This window comes from Ursus arctos, unplaced genomic scaffold (assembly GCF_023065955.2).
Source record: "Ursus arctos isolate Adak ecotype North America unplaced genomic scaffold, UrsArc2.0 scaffold_3, whole genome shotgun sequence".
Lineage (NCBI taxonomy): Eukaryota > Metazoa > Chordata > Mammalia > Carnivora > Ursidae > Ursus > Ursus arctos.
The window spans coordinates 100,694,810-100,715,884 of NW_026622985.1; the positions used below are offsets into that span (position 1 = coordinate 100,694,810).

Here is a 21,075-nt window from a genome sequence, read left to right on the forward strand (position 1 = left end):
GGCATTCTAACGTAATCTTGTTAACATGTGACATCTCAAATCCATGTGCCCAAAATCCAGACACTGTATTTAATTCAAATTAAATATATTTATACATACCAAAGCATTCTCAATACATACGTTGGCCTAATCCATGTGATTTACACACTAAAGGCACAAGCAATCAAAACCATCCACTGACAATTTTATAGGATAAGCCATTAAATTTCTTTTCAAATTAAGTTCTTTTTTTTACCAAGGTATTCCTAATGACACAATAAATAACTTTTATTCACTCAACAATGAATCTTTATTGGACAATTTCAGTGTGAAAGTACTGGAGCAGTGATCGATGGGAGATTAAGAGAATTTCAGACATATTCTGAGACCTCAAAGAATTTGGCATAAATTCACAAAAGGCTTAACAAAAAAAGACAAATAACAACTCAGGAAAATCTCATAAGTGTTACAAGACGATATATGATTGACAAATGAATGTGGATGATGTAACTGCACTGGGGTAAAGGAAATCATCAGACTTTTCAGGGACTACTAAACACTGGCTCTGAACTGATACTAATTCTAGGAGACTCAAAACATCACAGTGGCCCACCAGTCAGAGCAAGGGCTTATGGAGGTCAGCTGGTCAACAGAATGTTAGCTCAGGTCTCACATGTGTCACAGCTGGTCTGTAAACCCGATCTATGGTCACATCCTCAGTGCCAGAATGTATAAGGAACGGATACACTTCACAGCTAACAGAATCCCTACTCTGGTCCCCTGACCTGTATAGTAAGGGCTATTACAGTGGGAAACGCCAAGTGGAAACCCCCAGAATTGCCTCTAAATAGGAAAATAGTAAACTAAAATTCATACCACATCCCCAAAGGAAATGCAGAGATTAGCACCACCATCAAGGGCTTGAAAGACACAGAAGTGGTGACTCCTACATCCCCAAAATAGACAGACCTTAGGACAATGACAGTGGCTTATGATAAGCCTCACTAGGTGGTGACACCGGCTGCAGCTGCTGTTCCAGATGGGGTTTCACTGCTTGAGTAAATTAACACACACCCTGGTACCTGGTATGTGACTCCTGATGTGACAGCGGCCTCTGTCTCCATCTCTGTCCATAAGGCCCACCGGAAGAAGTTTACTTTCAGCTACAAGTCCAGCAAAGCACCCTCACTGTCTTACTTCAGGGGCACTCCAACTCTTCAGCCCTTACGTTATAATTTAATTCGCAGGAATCTTGATTGCCTTTCCCTTTCACAAAATGTCACAGTGGCCCATTCTAATGATGACATTGTGCTGACTGGATCTAGTGAGTGAGAAGTAGCAAGTACTCTAAAGTTATTGGTAAGACATTTTCATGTCAGAGGGTAGAGAATAAATCCAAGAATAATTCAGGGGCCCTCTATCACAGTGAAATTTCTAGGGGTCTAGTGGTGTGGGGCACGTGGAGATCTCTCTTCTCAGGTGAAGCATTAGTTGCTGAATCTGGCTTTTTCTACAACCAAGAGAGGCACAATGTCCATGGGCTTCTTGGGATTTTGAAGGTAACATATTCCTCATATTCTTCCTCTGGAGTGTTATTCCAGCTCATTTACCAAGTGACCCCCAGAGCTGCCCGTTTACAGCAGGGTCCAGAACAAAAGAAGGTTCTGCAACAAGTACAGGCGGCTGCACAAGCTGCTCTGACACTCAGGCCATTTGATCCACAAATCCAATGGTGCCTGAAGTGTCCACGGCAAACAGGGCTGCTGTTTGGAGCCTTTGGCAGGTGGATCACAGCACAGGCCCTTAGGACTTTAGAGCAAAGCCCTACAGCACTACAGCCCTTCTGGGACATACCTGAAGGACAGCCCTGCACAGGTAACAACTCTCTTTTAGGTAACAGATCTTGGCCTGTTACTGGGCCTTAAAAGAGACTGAACACTTGATCACGTGCCACCAAGTTACCATGTGACTGGAGCGGCCCATCATGAACAGGGTGTTATCTGACCCACCGAGCCGTAACATCAGACATGCAACAGCAACACTCCATCATCAAATGGTAGTGGTATATACATGATCAGGCCCAAGCAGGCCCTGAAGGTACAAGTAAGTTACATGAACAAGTGGACCAAATACTCATGGTCTTCACTCCTGCCCTACTACTTCTCTCCCCCAACTTGCACCTAGGGCCTCATAGGGAGTTCCCTACAATCAGCTGACAGAGGGAAGAAAAGACTCAAACCTGGTTTACAGACGGTTCTGCACGACACCAGCCAGAGTGGACAGCTGCAGCCCTAGAGCCCCTCTGGGACATCCCTGAAGGACAGCAGTGAAGGAAAATCCCCCCAATGCCCCTGGTTATTCATTTGCTTGGGAGAAATATCCAGACATGTAATTATAAATTCATGGGTTGTGTCCAGTGATTTGGTTAGGTGGTCAGGAAGAAACATGACTGGAAAACTGGTAACAAGGAAATTTGGGGCAGAGGTATACAGATAGTACTCTCTGAATAGGAAAAAAAAAAATGTGAAGATATTCCTGTCCCATGTGTCTCCTCATCAAAAGGGGACCTTGGCAAAGGAGGAGTTTAATAATCAAGTGGATAGGACTACCTGTTTCACAGATATTAGTCAGCTTCTTTCCCCAGCCACCCCTGTCACAATCCAATGGACTCATAAATAAGTAGCCATGATGGCAGGGTGGAGATTATGTACGGGCTCAACAATGTGCACTTATACTCCTCAGACTCACCTGTCTATGGCTACCACTGCATGCCTAACCGCCAGCACCAAAAACCAACACTGAGACCTCAATATGGCACCATTCCCAGGGGAGATTAGCCAGCTACCTGGTGGTGGGTTCACTGAAATGGGCCACTCCCATCATGGAAAGGGCAGCATTTTGTCCTTACGGGAACAGACACTTACTCTGGGTACAGATTCACCTTGAACACAAAGCTTCTGCCAAAACTACTATCTATGGACTTTCAGAATGCCTTGCCCACCATCATCACAGCAGTGCTTCTGATCTAGGAAATACTTCACAGCAGAAGAACAATGGGCCCATGCCCTTGGGATTCACTGGTCATTCACGCTTCCCACAATCCTGAAGCAGGTGGTTTGATAGAATACTGGAATGTCCTTCTGAAGACTCAGTTACGGTGCCAGCTAGGTGGCAATACCTTGCAGGCTGAAGAAAGGTCTCTAGGAGGTTGTTTCACCCTGAATCTGTATTCAGTATATGGTGGTATTTCTCCCATAGCTAGGGTTCACAGGTCCAGGAATTGAGGGGTAGAAATGGGAAAGGTAGCACTCATTATTATCCCTACTGACCCACTAGCAAACTTTCTGCCTCCTGTTCCTATAACCTTAGGAACTAGTGCTGCTAGGTTAGAGGTTCTAGCTCCAAAGAGAGGAACGTTTCCACCAGGAGACACAACAATGATTCCACTGAACTGCAAGTTCAGCACTTTGGGTCCTCATGCCTCTCAATCAACCAGCAAGGAAGGGAGCTCTGACCACCAAGGGGAAACTGGACTGATCCACCACAATGGAGGTAAGGAAGTGTGTGTCTAGAACACAGGACATGCATCAGGGCATATCTCAGTATTACCATAATTTGGCCCCATTAATGATTTTTTAAAAGCCAAGAAGCAAGAATGTCTAAGGATGACAAATCTTCAACCCCAAGACAATCTAAGGGACTAATAATAAGCACTCCCTCGAATGTCATCAACAAAGTTAAAGAAAGCTATGAATTTAGAAGAGAAAAATGAATTTAAAGATTTATGAAATTCACTACATGCAACAAAGGATACAGACCTACCAAAGATTTAGCAGAAACAAAGCCAGGGGTCATAAAACCCTCAAGGAAACTTTCCAGGGCTTATATCCCAGGCCTCCTGAAACCTATTCCTAAGAGTACATTTAGAAGCAGTAACATCATTTAAAAGGTTCTTCCTGGGGCGCCTGGGTGGCTCAGTCATTAAGCATCTGCCTTCGGCTCAGGTCATGATCCTAGGGTCCTGGGATCGAGCCCCGCATCGGGCTCCCTGCTCAGCAGGAAGCCTGCTTCTCCCTCTCCCACTCCCCCTGCTTGTGTTCCCTCTCTCGCTGTGTCTCTGTCAAATAAATAAAATCTTTTAAAAAATAAATAAATAAATAAAAGGTTCTTCTTCTAGTTCCCCACCTTTCAGATGATATGGGTTACTGGAGTTCAAAATTATTGTTTATTACATATGCATTCAACACGTTTATTAGGCAATCGCTATGTGGGAATCATTGTTCTAAGCCCTAATTTATAAACAAAATATTTGAGCTTACACACCTTATATTATAATGAGAAAGACTACCAATTAAACGAATATATTTACTTCCAGAGTTAAGGCCTCCAGATATAGGGCATGTCATGTTTTAGCTCTTACTTCCAGTCCAGAAACAGAATATTAGAAATAGCCTTGATTTAGAGTACGTGGTCATTAAGTATAGCATGAAATTTCTACTTAGTAAAACTGGAAACAAAGGCCAGTTCACCTGTCATACTGGTTAGCCCAGCTTGAGACCACCTGCACTGCTGGTAAAAACACCTGGAGCCCAACCCTGCAAAATGTATGTGCCATAGTACCCACAGCTTTACAGAAAGCTAGAGCCAAGGGGAACCATGCTAAACAGTCTTCCTCAAACATTTTAGACAATACATGTAAAAACCATTTTCTAAATTATATATTATTCAAGTATTTTTAATAACAAATAACATGTCATCTAAAATAACTCACCAAAACACTCATAGCCATTACTTTCCAGGTTGTTTCCTGCCTTTCACAACAGCTGACTTTTCAGTAGAGGATTTATTTTTTGTATCAATTTCAGTTTGCTTATTTGAGCTTTTTTCAATTGCTAAGCAAAAAAAATGGAGTAATTTCTTTTTATTCAGTTAATAATTAGTCCTAATTTTACTGAATTCATTTGGTCTTCAGAGCATCATGACTCCATTTGTTTCTACTTTCAAGCACAATAGAAACTACAAAGGCCAGATTCAAATATGTGATTAAACCGTTAAAATTTTTCATGTCAAAAAAACTGTTTAAGCAGTATTAAAGGACAAATGGGAGGAAAATGTTTGCAATTAACCTCTGATAGACAACTAATTACTTAAAAAAAAAAACACTGCAAGTGTAAAAAGGAATGAAATCCTGCCATTTGCAACAACACGGATGGAGTGAGAGTATAATGCTAGGAGAAATAAGTCAGCCAGAAAAGACAAATACCCTATGATTTCACTCATATGTGCAATTTAAGAAACAAAACAAATGAGCAAACAGACAAAACAGAGAGGGGCAAACCCGGAAACAGACTCTTAACTACAGAAAACAAACTGGTGGTTACCAAAGGGGATGGAGTGGTGGGGGATGAGTGAGATAGGTGATGGGGATGAAGGAGGGCACCTGTGATGATGAGCACCGGGTGGTGGATGGACGTGCTGAATCACTACACTGTACACCTGATACTAATATTACACTGTATGTTAACTAACAGGAATTAAAAATTTAATTAAAAAAAAGAAAGAGGGGGAAAAACACTGTAAAAATGGGCAAAGGAAACATAGGTAGGCAATTTACAAAAAAATAACCATGAATGACCTCTGAGTATGTTTTGTAAATGTTTACCCTTACTAGTAATTAAAGAAATGTACATTTAAGAGGGGAAATGTTTCATGTTTTTGAATTGGAACTTTTTTTTTTAAGACTTATTGGTGGGGAAGGGGCAGAGAGAGAGAATCCAAGTGGACTGTACTGAGCATGGAACCTGATGCAGGATTCAATCTCAAGACTCTGAGATCATGACCTGAGCAGAAACCAAGAGTCAGACACTTAACCAACTGTGCCACCCAGGTGCCCCTTGAACTGGCAGGTTTTAAGTACCACCCACAGTTGATGAAGATGCATTCTGGGAAGAGGAGCCCCTCCCCTATCCCACCAGTGAAAGTGAAACCACTAGTGGAATTCACACAGCTTTTCGGAATCAGGAAATATCTTCTCAAAACTTTTAAAGTGCACTTACCCAGAAAGTGAATTACAGAAATTTATCCTAAGGACAAATATTTATTTGTAAAGATGTACACTGGAGCCTTTTTAATTAAAAAACTGGGGGGGCACCTGGGTGGCACACCGGTTAAGCGTCTGCCTTCGGCTCAGGGCGTGATCCCGGCATTATGGGATCGAGACCCACATCAGGATCGAGATCCACATCAGGCTCCTCCGCTAGGAGCCTGCTTCTTCCTCTCCCACTCCCCCTGCTTGTGTTCCCTCTCTCGCTGGCTGTCTCTATCTCTGTCAAATAGATAAATAAAATCTTTAAAAAAAAAAAATTGGGAACAATCCATGCTTATAACAGCTCCAGGCAATACTGTAAATTACACAGAAATGTAGTTAATGGCATGGAAACCTCCCCCTTGTATGTTGATTTAGGAAAATACAAATTATCAGTGAGGCCATGAAGGTTTCCATCTGGTTATGCATCCAAAGGAACACACCTTACTGAAGGCTACAGGCCACAATATTCACAATAGCTCTGGGGTTGTAGGATTGTAGGTAACATTAATTTTCTTCACCGTATATTGCTTCCCAAATATTCTACAACAAATGTAGCATTTCCTTAAACACAAAGGACTGAGAGAAAAGGTAGTTGTCTGTATAAATTCTAGATGAATTAAAGAGTTATGCACAAACAAAATCATCTTTAGAAAATGAGGGGGGGAAGGGGTATCTGTCACATCTCAGGAAGGGAAAGGATCTTCTAAACACAAAACAATTAGAGAAACCAAAGGAAGAAAAAAGACTGGACACTGGATAACATACAAATGTTAATAATTCTGTCAGTCAAAAAAGCAAATCAAGTTAAAAAGAAAAATAACTAGGGGCGCCTGGGTGGCACAGCGGTTGAGCGTCTGCCTTCGGCTCAGGGCGTGATCCCGGCGTTACGGGATCGAGTCCCACATCAGGCTCTTCCGCTATGAGCCTGCTTCTTCCTCTCCCACTCCCCCTGCTTGTGTTCCCTCTCTCGCTGGCTGTCTCTCTCTGTCGAATAAATAAATAAAATCTTAAAAAAAAAAAAAAAAGAAAAGAAAAGAAAAATAACTAGAATATATTTACAAAAATCTAATAAAAAGCTGATGTGTTTCACATACAAAGAAATCACAATTCAATAAGAATAAAGGGGGGAAGGACAATGAAACATATAAAAAAGATCTATATATTAGATCTTGTAATATATTTTATAAATTAAAATTAAAAGATCATACCTCACTAAAAATTTCTAGAAAATGGCATAGTCAAGATTGGAATGCAGGTCTATTTGGCCTCCAAGCATTATACCATGTTGCCCACAGTAAGTAAGTCACTTTTTTAACCACATTAATTTTAAAGTTTGTACTTGACAAAAGAGCTTTTCCCCTTCAATTAGACATTCTTAAATGACAAAAGTAACTAACAGAAAATAAATGAAGTAGAAAACTATGGCTACTATTTTTAGGACTTAAATGAAGGTTGAGTTCTTTTGACATATCCAGATAAACCAAAATTCTCTTACTAAATATTCAAATGAGAACTTATATATCAAAATCATTGTTAAGTATAAAGACTGCTTCTTCATTAAGTAAAACAGAAAAGCCTTTCACAACTAAGAATAGGAATAGTAAGTAAAATCTGGTTTTCTGATTTTATGACGGACTCATGGTTTATTGGAGGAAGATGCAAATTATGAAGGAAATTAAGAAAAGGCAAATCTAAAAATACAGTGCAGTAAAAAAAGAAAACATTCATTGTGATTATATTAAGCAATATATACTAACCATGAATCAGGGAGCCATTTAGCCACTGAATATAGTAGTTTTGAGGAAAAGAAAGCAGGATTTCATTGCTGATTATTGAAAAGGGTAAAAGCAAAACAGCCCCAGCGGAAACTGCCAGAGTGAACGTGCTCAAAAACAACCTGGAAGAGAAGAGATCATTGTCATCAGCAATTGGAAAAGGCAAGAAATACAGTAGAAATTCAAAAAGGATAAAAAGTCTTAAATCTTTTAAACCAAAAAAGTTACATAAGATTTTTATTAAATATGCGTAGTTGGGACTCAAATGATATATGTATGATACTAGAAGTTCAATTAGGTGTACTCTAAAACTCCTCACTCTGTGATAAAGGTCATTAACTCGAACAAGCAGGCGCTAGAAGAATCACATATAGAAGACAGAGTACTTTGCACATTTTACAAAGAATAAGCCATAGTCTCTTTCCTCTTTTAAATTTGATTATTTCATAATTGCATTTAATTAACAACTTTGGCAAATACATCCTAACAGCAATGCAAAAACTGATTCAGATAAAAAAAAAACTTGTGAAAACAGTATAAAAAACAAATCAATTCAAATTGGTTATTTCAAGAGAAAAAAACAACAAAGCCAGCTACCTCTTAAAACGGGTAAAGCAAAATAAATTATACTAGGAAACAGCAGGGAAATATTAAACAATATTCTACTATTAAACAGTACTTAAAACACTATTTTGTCATTTTTAAAAATCAGATATTGCTAATAAATACTAATACAGAAAGATGTCTAAAATAAACTACGTAAAAAAGAAAAAAACTGAAAAAGGATGGACAATAAAAAGAAAACATGCTTCCCCGCCCCCTCAAAAAAATGCATTTATACACACAGGAAAATAGAGGTTCAAAAAAAAAGCCCAGCATAATATAAAACAACCCCACAGGAGAATGAGATTCTAAGGTGTTTTCATTTTCTCAGTTACACATGTCCTAAATGTTTAAAATTTTGTATCTAATTTTTAAAAAAAAGACTAAAAAGGCAAAGGAAAAGAAAGCCTCACCAACATTAGAGATGGAACCTTAATAGCCATCCCATTAAAGTCAACATAGGAAGAACATGAAAACAAATGTAAGAAGGTGTAAGAAAAAAAAAGACATACTAAATGCTTGAAATACACATCCGCTAGAGTAACTTTGAGACCGATGCCATCTTGTGGCAACCAACAGAAGTGTTTTCCTACTTAAAAGCCAAAGCAACCATGAAACCTCTGTCCAGTAAATCATTGATAAGGTTTAAATGCAGACCATATTATACATACCAAAAATACAACTCAAATCAGACACAGAAAAAGGCTTAGAAGCTGTTTTGCTGAGTGGGCATGTTTCCTGGGAAAAGCACTGGGAAAATGTCCACCCAGGTCCACTGCCAACTCTGGCAACTACAGCCAGGGGCCTGAAGCATGGTTCTCTGGTTTTGTCCTTGCAAGTCAAGTGAGGAAGTTATCCCAATCACTACCATTTCTTCCTTCCAATGCTAAAAGTAGGATTAAACCCACAAGCTTGCCATTCTAGGTCCTGCACAGCTATTCTAGTACATGCGCTAGGCTCCTCTCACCATGACAGACTCCCGCATACAGTGCGATGTACCCAGCCTTCTCGTACACCAAACCTCAATGCGTTTCATGGCTCCGCGCTCCGGGGCACAGTCAGCTCTGTCCCTAAGGTCCCCTTTATGTCATTTGCCCTGTGAAGCACCCTGAGCACGACTCTCCACACTCCTCTCAGTAGTCAAGCCCTCTCCTCTCAGCTCACACGTGACTGACCACATAAACAGCAAGAATGCCAACCACAGTTTCCAAATCAAAAACTGGGACCTGTAATCTGACAAAAACCTAAGCTTATAAGGGCAAATAGGTAAAGTATTTGAAATCATGAACGATCCAGAAAAGCCTGAATGTTTGGTCACCATAACTATAATGCCAACTCTCAACAAAACACTTCCAGAATCCACTGCATTTCAGGTACTGTGACTGGGCTCTGGATATACAGACAAGATGCTGCCACTCTCTCACACTGCCCGTGAGCACCCACTACTCAGAAAAGGCCAATGCAATGCAGGTCAATGCTGGCAAGGGGTCCCTAAGGTAAGGCCCTGAGTCAAGTCGAAAAAGGGCAGCAGTGGTCATAGCTTACAGACATACTGAAGTGCCCCTCAGATTAAAGTCACGTTTCACAAATGTTGTCTTCTGAAATGGAGCAGACTCTGAGGACAGAAGCCACAAGACTTCCTGGGGGTGGGAGCAGAGAAGGCTCAAGGCCTACTCTGAGTTTTTAGCCTGAGAATGGGAATGGTGGAGCTGGTATTGCCTGTGATGGAGAAGGCCGCAGCTGGAGAACACTGGCAGGGAATTAGGGAACTCCACTTTGGCCCAGCCTTGTGTCATGTCCACGAGGCGGGAGCATCGCAGAAGCAATGCCTCACACTTTTCTTTGCAGGCTACCAGGTGGCCTAGAACTTCTGTCCACCCCATTGCTGGTCACATTCTGACTGACCACTGGTCAGGATGGTGTCTGCCAGGGCTCTTTAACATCACTCTTTTCCCTTCTAATTAATAAGTATTTTGCGGGAAGCTAAGTTTGAAACTAGGAAAAATACCCTGTTCCTTCTCAAAAAGTTTATTCATTTACTGATTCCTATCAGTATGGACTCAAGATTTTTCTATTTTATTCTGTGTATGATCCATTACAATCTTTCTCCAGACACTGAGATTGTCCCTGATTGTTGTGAAAGCCCTTGAAGGCTTCTGAGTCTTTTTGACATGCACCCCATAGCTCTTGGAGCACTTGCTTGCATTCTGGCAGTACCACATGTATAAAATGAGCCTGGAACTTCCCCTCCCTTATCCCTGCAGTCAGCTTCTCCCCCAATGAAACCTGGTTCCTATTAGTGGAAAATTGTATTTAGAAGCACAGATCTGGTGTTAAATATACTCATTGCTACTGGGGTGTCATGCACCCAGTGGACAGGCAAGGAACGCAAGTATACACTATGCGTACATGTACATATGCACACTTACATGCACCCACCTTTACATCTAGATCTGGTGCAATAACTTTATATTGAAAACCATGAGTCCACACTGATAGTCCACTTGCAAGTCCAATTGCAATGCAACAACCCTGTTCATTTTCATTTTTCTCCCTTTCCCCTAACCGCAAATGGCTCCCATCACCTTTAATGGACCAATCCCCTGGAAATGATCTGACACTCCCACCCCGTGCAGAAGCATCTTCCTGCTCAGGTGACTCCCCATTCTGGACTTCCCTACCCCCTCCCCAATCTCTGATACCTATGCCAGGCCATCCCTCTGGGAACACACTCCTCAGCCTACTTGGGCTCTGTCATCCTGCATGGATGCCCTCCCCAACCTCTGACTCCCTGTAACAGAGCATCCCTGAACACATATGGGTACCCCTCATGATCTCCTCAAGCTGACACTCCATGTCAGGATTTCCCACTGCAGGGAAAATTCTCTCCCTCCTCTCAGACCCTGAGAGCCCATACCAGATCACCCCCGGGGCTCTGATACCTTATGCTAGGCCTACCTCCTGCAATGGGAAACCCTCCCCTCACCTGCAAAGGCTCAAAAAGTTTCATCAGTTAGGCATTCTATTTTTATATCAATAACTTAAATCCAAATCAAATCAACTAACTAGCCAAAAGTAGCTCTCAGAAAATGTAGTTTTTGGTTGCAAAGTTAATTTGGGGGCACAAGTAGATACAAACAGAGAACAGAACAAAGGAGCAAAGGAGAAAGCAAACGTGGGTCTAACGGGAGGTGAGAAAAGGCCAAAAAATATGCTTCCCATTTGACATGGGTGCTGAGCCAGTTGTGGAGATCCCTGGTTCAAGTGGCCAGGTAGTGTTGCCAATCACTACACTTAAGAACTTGTCTGAGCTCTTTCCCTTTTTTCTCCTTATTCAGCAGACCTATCCTTCCACTTCCTCCTCTTCGGTGGAGGAGGGAAGACAAGGAAAGATGGTGGAGAGAAGGGAGGCAACCCTGAATTCCCACGTACTGTGCACCAGCACCAACACTGGATTATTTTGCAGATGTGATTTAATCCACACAACAGCACGACAGAGTAAGTGGCAGCTCTCCTTCACAAACAGAGAAAATAAATCTTTGTTTCTCAATCTCTTCTGACCTCAAGTTAATCTTGAGTTCGGAATTTGAACCCAGATCTGCATTCCTCTTCCCTTCTCACTCATTCTATCACACGAGGGGGGGAAAAGGCAGTGAAAGCTAAAGGGTGATCACTGGGCAAAGGGGGGAGGGAAGAGACTAACCCTGATTCTCTCAGGTGCCCTCCCCCCTGCTCCCTCTCTGGTCTTTAAGTGCACACCCACCTGCCCACAGGAAGGGGATGTCAGCTCCAGTCACCTGATGCAGGAACCACCTGCCAGGAGAACCCAAAGCCCTCAGACCCGCCGTAAGAGTAATGGCAGCAGAACTGGTGAAAGCAGAAGGGGAGGTCAGGACTCCTATGCCTCCTCACAAGGAAACGAGGCACAGCCACTGTTTCATAGAATACACCACAGGGTAAAGCCTAAGTGATGTGTTCTGGTCTGTTGGTAAATGACTGATCCACAAATGCACGTACATAGATTTACCACCAAAAGTGGGGCACAGACTAAACAGACAGGAGAATGGCACACATCTCACAGGTACTTACTTCATCCCTAGAGGATTTCACTGGGAATTATATCTGCCCTTTACTTCAGTGTGTGAAGCTTTTTGAGGTAAGTGAATTATTTAGACAGAGAATTTATACAGTAATTTAGACAGAGAAAAACAATAAATCACTTAAGAATTTTCACAAATGTCATGGTGTTAGGAATAAAACTACAACCCCTAATCCTATAAATTTAAATCAAGTAATGGGCCTAAATTTTAAACCCACAGACCAAGAATTCCCAGTATAAAGTTACAGATGTTTTCCCTAGGCCATTTAAAATAATTTAAGTTACCAAATCTAGTAAAACAAGGTCCATTTATATTCACTGTTCAGCCATGAATCGAATCAGCCCTTTTAAAGTCACTTCTCGGCTGAAAGTATTTTTTTATTGAAGTGAAATTCACATAACATAAAATTAACCATTTTAAAGTGAACAATTTAGTGGTATTTAGTGTAGTCACAGTGTTGCACAAACACCACCACTTTCTAGTTCCAGAACATTTCGTTACCCCAAAATAAAACCTTGTATTCATTAAGCAGTTGCTCCCCATTCTGCCCTCCCCTCAGTCCCTGGTAACCATCAATATGACATTGATGGACTTACCTATCTGGATATTTCTCATAAATGGAATCATACACTATGTGACCTTTCGTGTCTGGTTTCTTTCACTTAGCATGATGTTTTCGAGGTTCCTACATGTTGTAGGACGTGTTAGTACCTTATTCCTTTTTATGGCTGAGGAATATCCCAGAGTACATGAGAGTATCCATGTATGTCTGCATAAGTACAGGCAGCCTTTCTCCCTTTCCCTCACTTCCTCTCCACCCCAGGCAAAAGATGAACAATCTGACACTAATCGTGAAGAAACAAATCCTGTAATCTTCAGAAGTATCAAGGTTAGGGAAGTCAAGAAACTACTGAAGAAGGGTTTCAGTCTGAAGGCAACTAAAGGTACATAACAAATACAGGCATGTGTGATTCTGAACGGGGTCCTTCTGCAACAAAGGACATGAATGGGACAACTGGGACAATCTGAATGGGGCATGAGTGGTACAGCATCAATTTCATTATTTTGACGGTTGTATGGCAAATACACAGGAGAACATACTGTCTATAGGCATTATATACAAAAGTACCCTGAGGAAATGGAGAACCAAGTCAGCAACTTCTCAAACAGTTCTGGGGCAAAAGGCTCTTTTTTGTTATATTTCTAACTTTTCTATAAATTCAGGACTATGCCAAAAAATTTTCAAGTATCAATCAAAAAGAATCCTGGAATAAAAACCTCTCCAATGTAGTTGTATCTGTGTGGTTTCAAATTTTAGTCAAGCAAAATCTCACAGAAAGAAACTCACTGCTTCCCATCCAGTTTGATACCTCAAAAAAAATTAAAGAGTACATCAATCATATATCATCAGCATATACAAGCAGAAAGAGAGCTACAGGGAACCTAAAGAACCATCTGAGTCCATCTCCCTGCTGCAAGCAGGGAGATGTTCAATCACCTAGAACAGATGTCTATTCCCTATTCCAAGACTGTCCCAGTCTTCTCAGCAGACCATTAAACAGCCAAGAGTTTTCTTTCTTATGGCCCAGCAACTTTCCCAACCATAAGCCCACCTCCTGGTTAAAACCTCTGAAGGTAAAATTGTCAGCTCCTCAAATAAGCAAATTTTAACAGGAGATGGTCAATCCTCATTTTTCCATGTACAGCTGATCCTTGAACAATATGGCTTAGAAATGCACAGGGCCACTTATAAGTGAATTTTTTTTAATAAATATAGTACAGTACTGCAAATGTATTTTTCTCCCTTATAATTTTCTTAACAGTGTTTTCTCTAGCTACTTTATTGTAAGAATACAGTATATAATACACATAACATATAAAATATGTATTAATCAACTGTTTATGTTATCAGTAAGACTTCCAGTCAATAATAGGCTATTAGTAGTTAAGTTCTGGTTAAGTCAAAAATTATACACAATTTCAAAATGTGCAGGGCCAGCGTTCCTAACCCCCATGGTGTTCAAGAGTCAACTTTATATTTGTTTATACGTGTTCATAAAGATAGGGTTAATATCGATAAAAGCATTGTAATATTCAGGTGAATTTTTTCCACATTTATGCCCAAAGGTGCAAATCAAATTTGAAGAATTTATGACATCAAAATTAGAAACAGAACAAATGAATTTTAAAATACATACGAAATCCTGTTGACTATGGCATCTTCGTCTTCTTGTTCATCTGTAAAAATGGTTAAGGCATTAATTTTTTTAATCTTCAATAAAATGTTTCATTAATTTATTAGAAAATATAAACAAAAACAGAAATTTAAAGAAGTAATTATTGAAAAGAACTGATTTTCAAAAAGCACTGTATTTATTTCAACATGGATCCAAATTTAAATCTCATTACATAGGATAGAATTACATAGGATAGAATGTAGTTAGAGTGTTGATTAACCAAAATCCTGATTAACAAAAAACTATTACATGTAAATTGAAATTTTCAAATATTCCAACTATTTTCCAAATACTATTGCTCAAGAAAATAAAACTTAGTAGAACCTTAGGACCACTGTCATACAATATAAATGAAATCATAATTGCTAATGAATAAAATTTTTTAGTTGATAATATCCAACAAAAATCTTTACTATAAAATTAGAAGTCATAATCTTAAAACTCATATACTTTTCTAAAATTTGAGTTTGTCATTATTAATGGTAATAAGGAAGATTCTCTTGGACCAGTCTAAACCATTTAGATACCACTGCCTCAATACTTCATAATTATTGTTCAAGTTACAGACAGAAAAGTACTAAGTTTTGTATCTTTTACAAGTAGCAGATGCCCTCTGCTCCTACACTCACTCACCTCCCTCTTCCTCTCTCTCATGGCTGCTAGCCTTCTCTTTGTCCTCTCACATAAATTTCCAGCTAAAGAAAGTATGATCCAATTACAAGAATATTGCACAACAGCCCCTGGCCCCCCCTTCTTCTCAATACCTAACTGGGGTTGTTCTCAAAGGCTTTCTTTCTAGGTCTCTGTAATTATGAGTGTCCACCTGTTTCCGTGTCAATGGTGCATTTGAGCCATTCTCTTACTCCAATCTCCATTCTTAATTATGGGCTGCCCAAAATAGCTTTACAACCAAAAGGACCATAAAATAACAGTCACAATGAATTTTTATACTGTTGTGCACACCCCCAATTAACCATCAACTACTGAATAATATTTTAATAGCTTCATATAAATTTTAGTTCTTCTCCCTACATTCTACTAAGTCCAGGGTATTCATCACCCCTCCCTACCATTACTTTAAAAATCATCTAATATGGGTGCCCCGGTGGCTCAGTCAGTTGGATATCCAGCTCTTGATTTCCACTGGGGTCATGGTCTCAGGGTCACGGATCAGGCCCTGCATCAGGCTCCATGCTCATCAGAGGGCTCAGGGGAGTCTGCTTGGGACTCTCTCTCCCCCTCTGTCTCTGCCCCCCACCCTTGCTCACACTCTCAAAATAAATAAATATTTAAAAATCGTCCAAATCATCTAATAAAACCTCAATTTACCTGCTCGTCATCCCCTAATTTCCCCTAAAATGATGCATTTATATTCATTAATTCTCTCTCCCCCCTTCTTCGATGTCCATAATCATTAAAACCTGATGCCAAAACATCTTTAAAAATAGCTAAGATACTGTGTTGAATTTGCAGGTCTTCAAATTTTTGAGAGATTATAGATTCTAAGAAGTATTTTAGTGTAATCATAGAGTCAAACACTAGAGCAAGCATTATTTCCTAATTGCTTTCAAAAGTCTAACAAGTTTAATATTATAACATAAAGAGCTCCTATTATATGGAATCCTTAAGTATTCATATGGTACCCACTATTAGCCCAGCATCATAGGTAGAAAATCCTGTGATTTCTAGAAAATAGCTCAGATTTAACAGAAGGTAGTAAGGCAACTATTCAGGTCCTTACAAAACCCTGGCACAAAAATCTGTGAATTAATTAGCACAAAGTTCATTTTTAAAAAAAGAATAGGGGATGGAACCCCTGGGTGGCTCAGTCAGTTAAGCATCTGCCATCAGCTCAGGTCATGATCCCAGGGTCCTGGGATCGAATCCTGCATCGGGCTCCCTGCTCAGTGGGGAGCCTGCCTCTCCCTCTGCCTGCCGCTTCCCCCACTTGTACTCTCTACAAATAAATAAATAAAATCTTAAAAAAAAAAAAAAAAGAATAGGGGTGCCTGGGTGGCTCAGTCAGTTAAGCATCTGACTTCGGCTCAGTTCATGATCTAAGGGTCCTGGGATCAAGCCCCGCACCAGGCTCCCTGCTCAGCAGGGAGTCTGTTTGTTCCCCTCCCTCTCCCTCTGCCCCTCCCCTGCTTGTGCACATGCTCACTCTCTCTCTCAAAAAATAAATAAAATCTTTAAAAATAATAATAATAAAAATTTATTAAAACAAATATTTAGTGGTCCCTCTGGTAGACAGGATATATATGAAATAATTGAAAGAATAATACATAATTAAATCTTAAATTGATACTAAATGGTATCATGGAGACTCTAAATTCTACACCAATTTAGAGAAAGAAAATATAGTCTACTAGTCAGAGAAAAGATGGGGTGGGAGTATGCATGTTCAAACTCAGAGCCAGTCACAAGAACCTATATATCCTTATAAACTGTAGAACTTCCCAGATACTGAGCAGCCCCACACTATTCTTGGTTGGACATAAGAATGGTGGTAAACAAGGGCCCAGGTCTAAGAGAATGATGACCCTGCAAGCAGTCAGATTCCCTGGAGGTTACTGCTTACTTTTAGTACCAGGCTATTGTGCCCTTCCATCATGGCCATACTGAATATATATCCTACCATAGTGACAGGCACAGTATATAGCCCATACACCACATACCAGCTGGCATGATGATCTAAGTTTTAATTACAATGTTTCTACTTGCCTGATTTTCTCTTGTATCTTGTGATGATGAAATAGGAAACAATGTAGAGAACGGCAAAAAGAAGGAAACATATCTGAAAAAAAAAATTAACAGTTCATTTACATTTGTTGCATATTTTTTTTTAAATTATAGAAGATACATCTTTGGTATTTATACATAAGAAGGATTCAGTATATTAAAAAGTAAAATTTTTTAGATATTTTGCTAATATAAAGTTTTGATAAAATATTAACTTATATGAACTAAGTCAAATAGCCAGTTTTTAATATCATTACAGGAAAAAAAAAAGAGCCCAATGAAGATCATTCTTTTCATAACTTAACTGAATTGTTTTCAAAATCATATGAAAGTGTAAAGAGCCAGGCCAACACCAACAATTCTGAAAACCAAAGTCAACAAGATGCTACTATCCCTTCCAAATATCAAACACACTATAAAGCTTCAATAACATTTAAAGAGTGTGATGACACCAAAACTTGACAGATAAATGAAACATGCTATTATACAAAAATTTATATAATTTGGTTCTACACACAGGAGGCATCACAAATCAATATGTGTGGGCAAGGGGGAATAATCATTTAATAAACATACCACACATCAAAATAAACAGCAGTTGAATGAGAAACTTTTTAAATATTAAATTCAAATTAAATTCCATTTAATTTTATGGGGATGATAGGTAAAAGAGAATGGGTCAAGGAACAGGAGATCTCATTATAGTCAAAGACCAAGTGTGCAAAAGAAAGCCTAGAACTATGGATCAGGGTAAAAATAGTTTGAAGACTCTCAAATGAAATAATTCCAAGTGATCATAGTCTAGGGAGCACACTTATGCATGGATTTCTGAAGAAGGGTTGTTGGCCACATGACTGAAAATGACCTTAGATCTAGGTGTGAACAGCCACTGTACAATGTCATCTAGGAAATGACAAACTGAGAATGGAGAGTAAGACCATCAGCCTCATAAGTCACAATTCTTCCAAATACAAGTGAAGTGGAAAACTGACAACAGACAATAATGACAGTGACCAAAGAGGAGCCAAAAGTCAAAAGCATCAAACTGGCCTGCAGCTGGGAGCCCATTAAGAACTCCAGAGGGGTTCCGGTTCCAATATGGCAGAGGAGCAGGAGACCTAAAGTTCGTCTGGTCCCAGGAATTTAGCTAGAGAGCTACCAAACCATTCCGAATACCTATGAATGCAACTGGAGAACGAAGAAAAAAGTAACAGAAACTCTATGAACAGGAAAGCGACCACTTTCTGCAAGGAGGAGAAAAGATGGCGGATGAGTAGGGGACCCCTTTCTCAGCTGGTCCCCTGAGTCAAGCTGGATATCTACCAGACCACCCTGAAAAGCCATGGAATCAGCCTGAGATGCAGGAAGATGCATCTGGATCTCTACAAATGAACATCTCCAGCACTGAATATGCGGTACAAAGTGGGGAGCCATGAATCCATGCACAGATATCGGAAGATAAACGGAAGGGGGAGGGAGCCCACGCACTCGGGCACCGGGAAGCAGTAGCCACTTGCACTGGGGAGCGGGGCAGACTCGCAGACCGGCACCCCCAAGAGAGCAGACTGAGACCATGGCCCGGGAACGTGCATGACCAGACTGAAAACCGGAGCTCCAGAGCGCGCGCGGGAACCACACTGAAACAGGGAGCTCGGGAGCGCGCGCAGGAACTGGAGGCAGCTGGCGGTGTTAGAAGCACAACAGACAGAGACATGCCAGCCCTGGAAGTGAGGGCTGGGAGAGCGGCTGTGGGGCGCACAACCCAGGATGCTGCAGGGTTTTTACCAGCACCGACAGAAACAGAGTTAAAGTGGCCAGGGGAGCTCAGTGGAGAGCGGACTGTGATCTCTCTGTTCTGAGACAGAGGCTAGGATACGGCCACTGCTGCTCTGACTCTCAGAAGAGGCACGGCAAACCGCCAGGGAAAGCCGCCAGAGAACAAAAGCCCAGAAATACCAGCTAACATTGTGTCCATCCCCATCCCCCCTCGCAGGGGACAGGGCGACTCTACCCAAACAGGGTTGCCTGAGTATCAGCGCGGCAGGCCCCTCCCCCAGAAGGTAGGCTGAAAAATCAAGAAGCCAACATCCCTAAGGTCCCTATAAAACAAGTGCACACTGCCTGGGTCCTGGTCAATAATTTGGGCTCTGGGCATCCCTGTAACCTCTCCTCATCAGAATGACAAGGAAGAGAAATCCCCCCCAGCAAAGAAAAGATAATGAGTCTGTGGCCTCTGCCACAGAACTGATGGATATGGATATAACCAAATTGTCAGAAATGGAGTTCAGAGTAACAGTGGTCAAGATGATGTGTAGGATTGAAAAAATACATTAATGAAAATATTAACGAGAATATAGAATCTCTAAGGGCGGAAATGAGAGCGAATCCGGCAGACATTAAAAATGCCATGAATCAAATGCAGCCTAAACTAGACACTCTGACGGCCAGGGTAAATGAGGCAGAAGAATGCATTAGTGAATTGGAGAATGGGATGGTAGAAGAGAAAGTTAAAACAGAAACTTGGCTCAAAAAAATCCAATCTCAAGAATGTAGATTACAGGAGATTACTGACTCGATGAAACGTTCCAATGTCAGAATTATTGGCATCCCCGAGGGGGTGGAGAAAGAGAGAGGTCTAGAAGAGATATTTGAACAAATTGTAGCTGAGAACTTCCCTAATCTGGCAAAGGAAACAAGCATTCGTGTCCAAGAGGCAGAGAGGACCCCTCCCAAGGTCAATCACAGCAAACTTACACCGCATCACGTCATAGAGCAATTCGCAAATATTAGATCCAAGGATACAGTATTGAAAGCAGCCAGGGGGAAGAAAATCCTTACGTACAGAGGGAAAAATATCAGAATAATGTCAGACCTGTCTACAGAGACCTGGCAGGCCAGGAAGGGTTGGCAGGGTATTTTCAAAGCTCTATCTGAGAAGAACACGCAGCCAAGGATCCTTTATCCAGCAAAGCTGTCATTCAGAATTGATGGAGAGATAAAGACCTTCCAGGATCGGCAGAAACTGAAGGAATTTGTAACCACCAAACCAGCCCTACGTGAGATATTAAGGGGGGGGTTCTATAAAAATAAAAAGGCCCCAAGAGTGATACAGAACAGAAATTTACCATCTACAGAAACAAAGACTTCACAGGCAACATGATATCATTAAAATCATATCTCTCAATAATCACTCTCAATGTGAATGGCCTAAATGCTCCCATAAAACACCACAGAGTTGCAGACTGGATAAAAAGATATGACCCACCCATTTGCCGTCCACAAGAGACTCATTTTGAACCTAAAGATACACCCAGACTGAAAGTGAAGGGATGGAAAATCATTTTTCATGCCCATGGACCTCAAAAGAAAACCAGGGTATCAATTCTCATATCAGACAGATTGGATTGTAAACTAAAGACTGTTGTTAGAGATACAGAAGGACACTGTATTATTCTTAAAGGATGTATCCAACAAGTGGATATGACAATTGTAAATATCTATGCCCCCAAACAGGGGAGCAGCTAGATACACAAGCCAACTCTTAACCAGAA

The 21,075-nt window shown here is 40.7% G+C and overlaps 1 protein-coding gene across 3 annotated transcripts in view; it reads right to left on the reverse strand.

Annotated features, from left to right (window-relative positions):
* LMBR1 (limb development membrane protein 1) overlaps positions 1-21,075 on the reverse strand; it is a 180,989-nt gene that overhangs the window by 118,445 nt on the left and 41,469 nt on the right. For all 3 annotated transcript variants that reach the window (XM_026479220.4, XM_057304482.1, XM_026479222.4), the window contains exons 2-4: positions 17,507-17,579; positions 14,744-14,783; positions 7,825-7,964 (exon numbers count right to left, since the gene is read on the reverse strand). In XM_026479220.4, the coding sequence (XP_026335005.1) occupies positions 7,825-7,964; positions 14,744-14,783; positions 17,507-17,579 (253 nt within the window). The remainder of the gene's footprint in view (positions 1-7,824; positions 7,965-14,743; positions 14,784-17,506; positions 17,580-21,075) is intronic.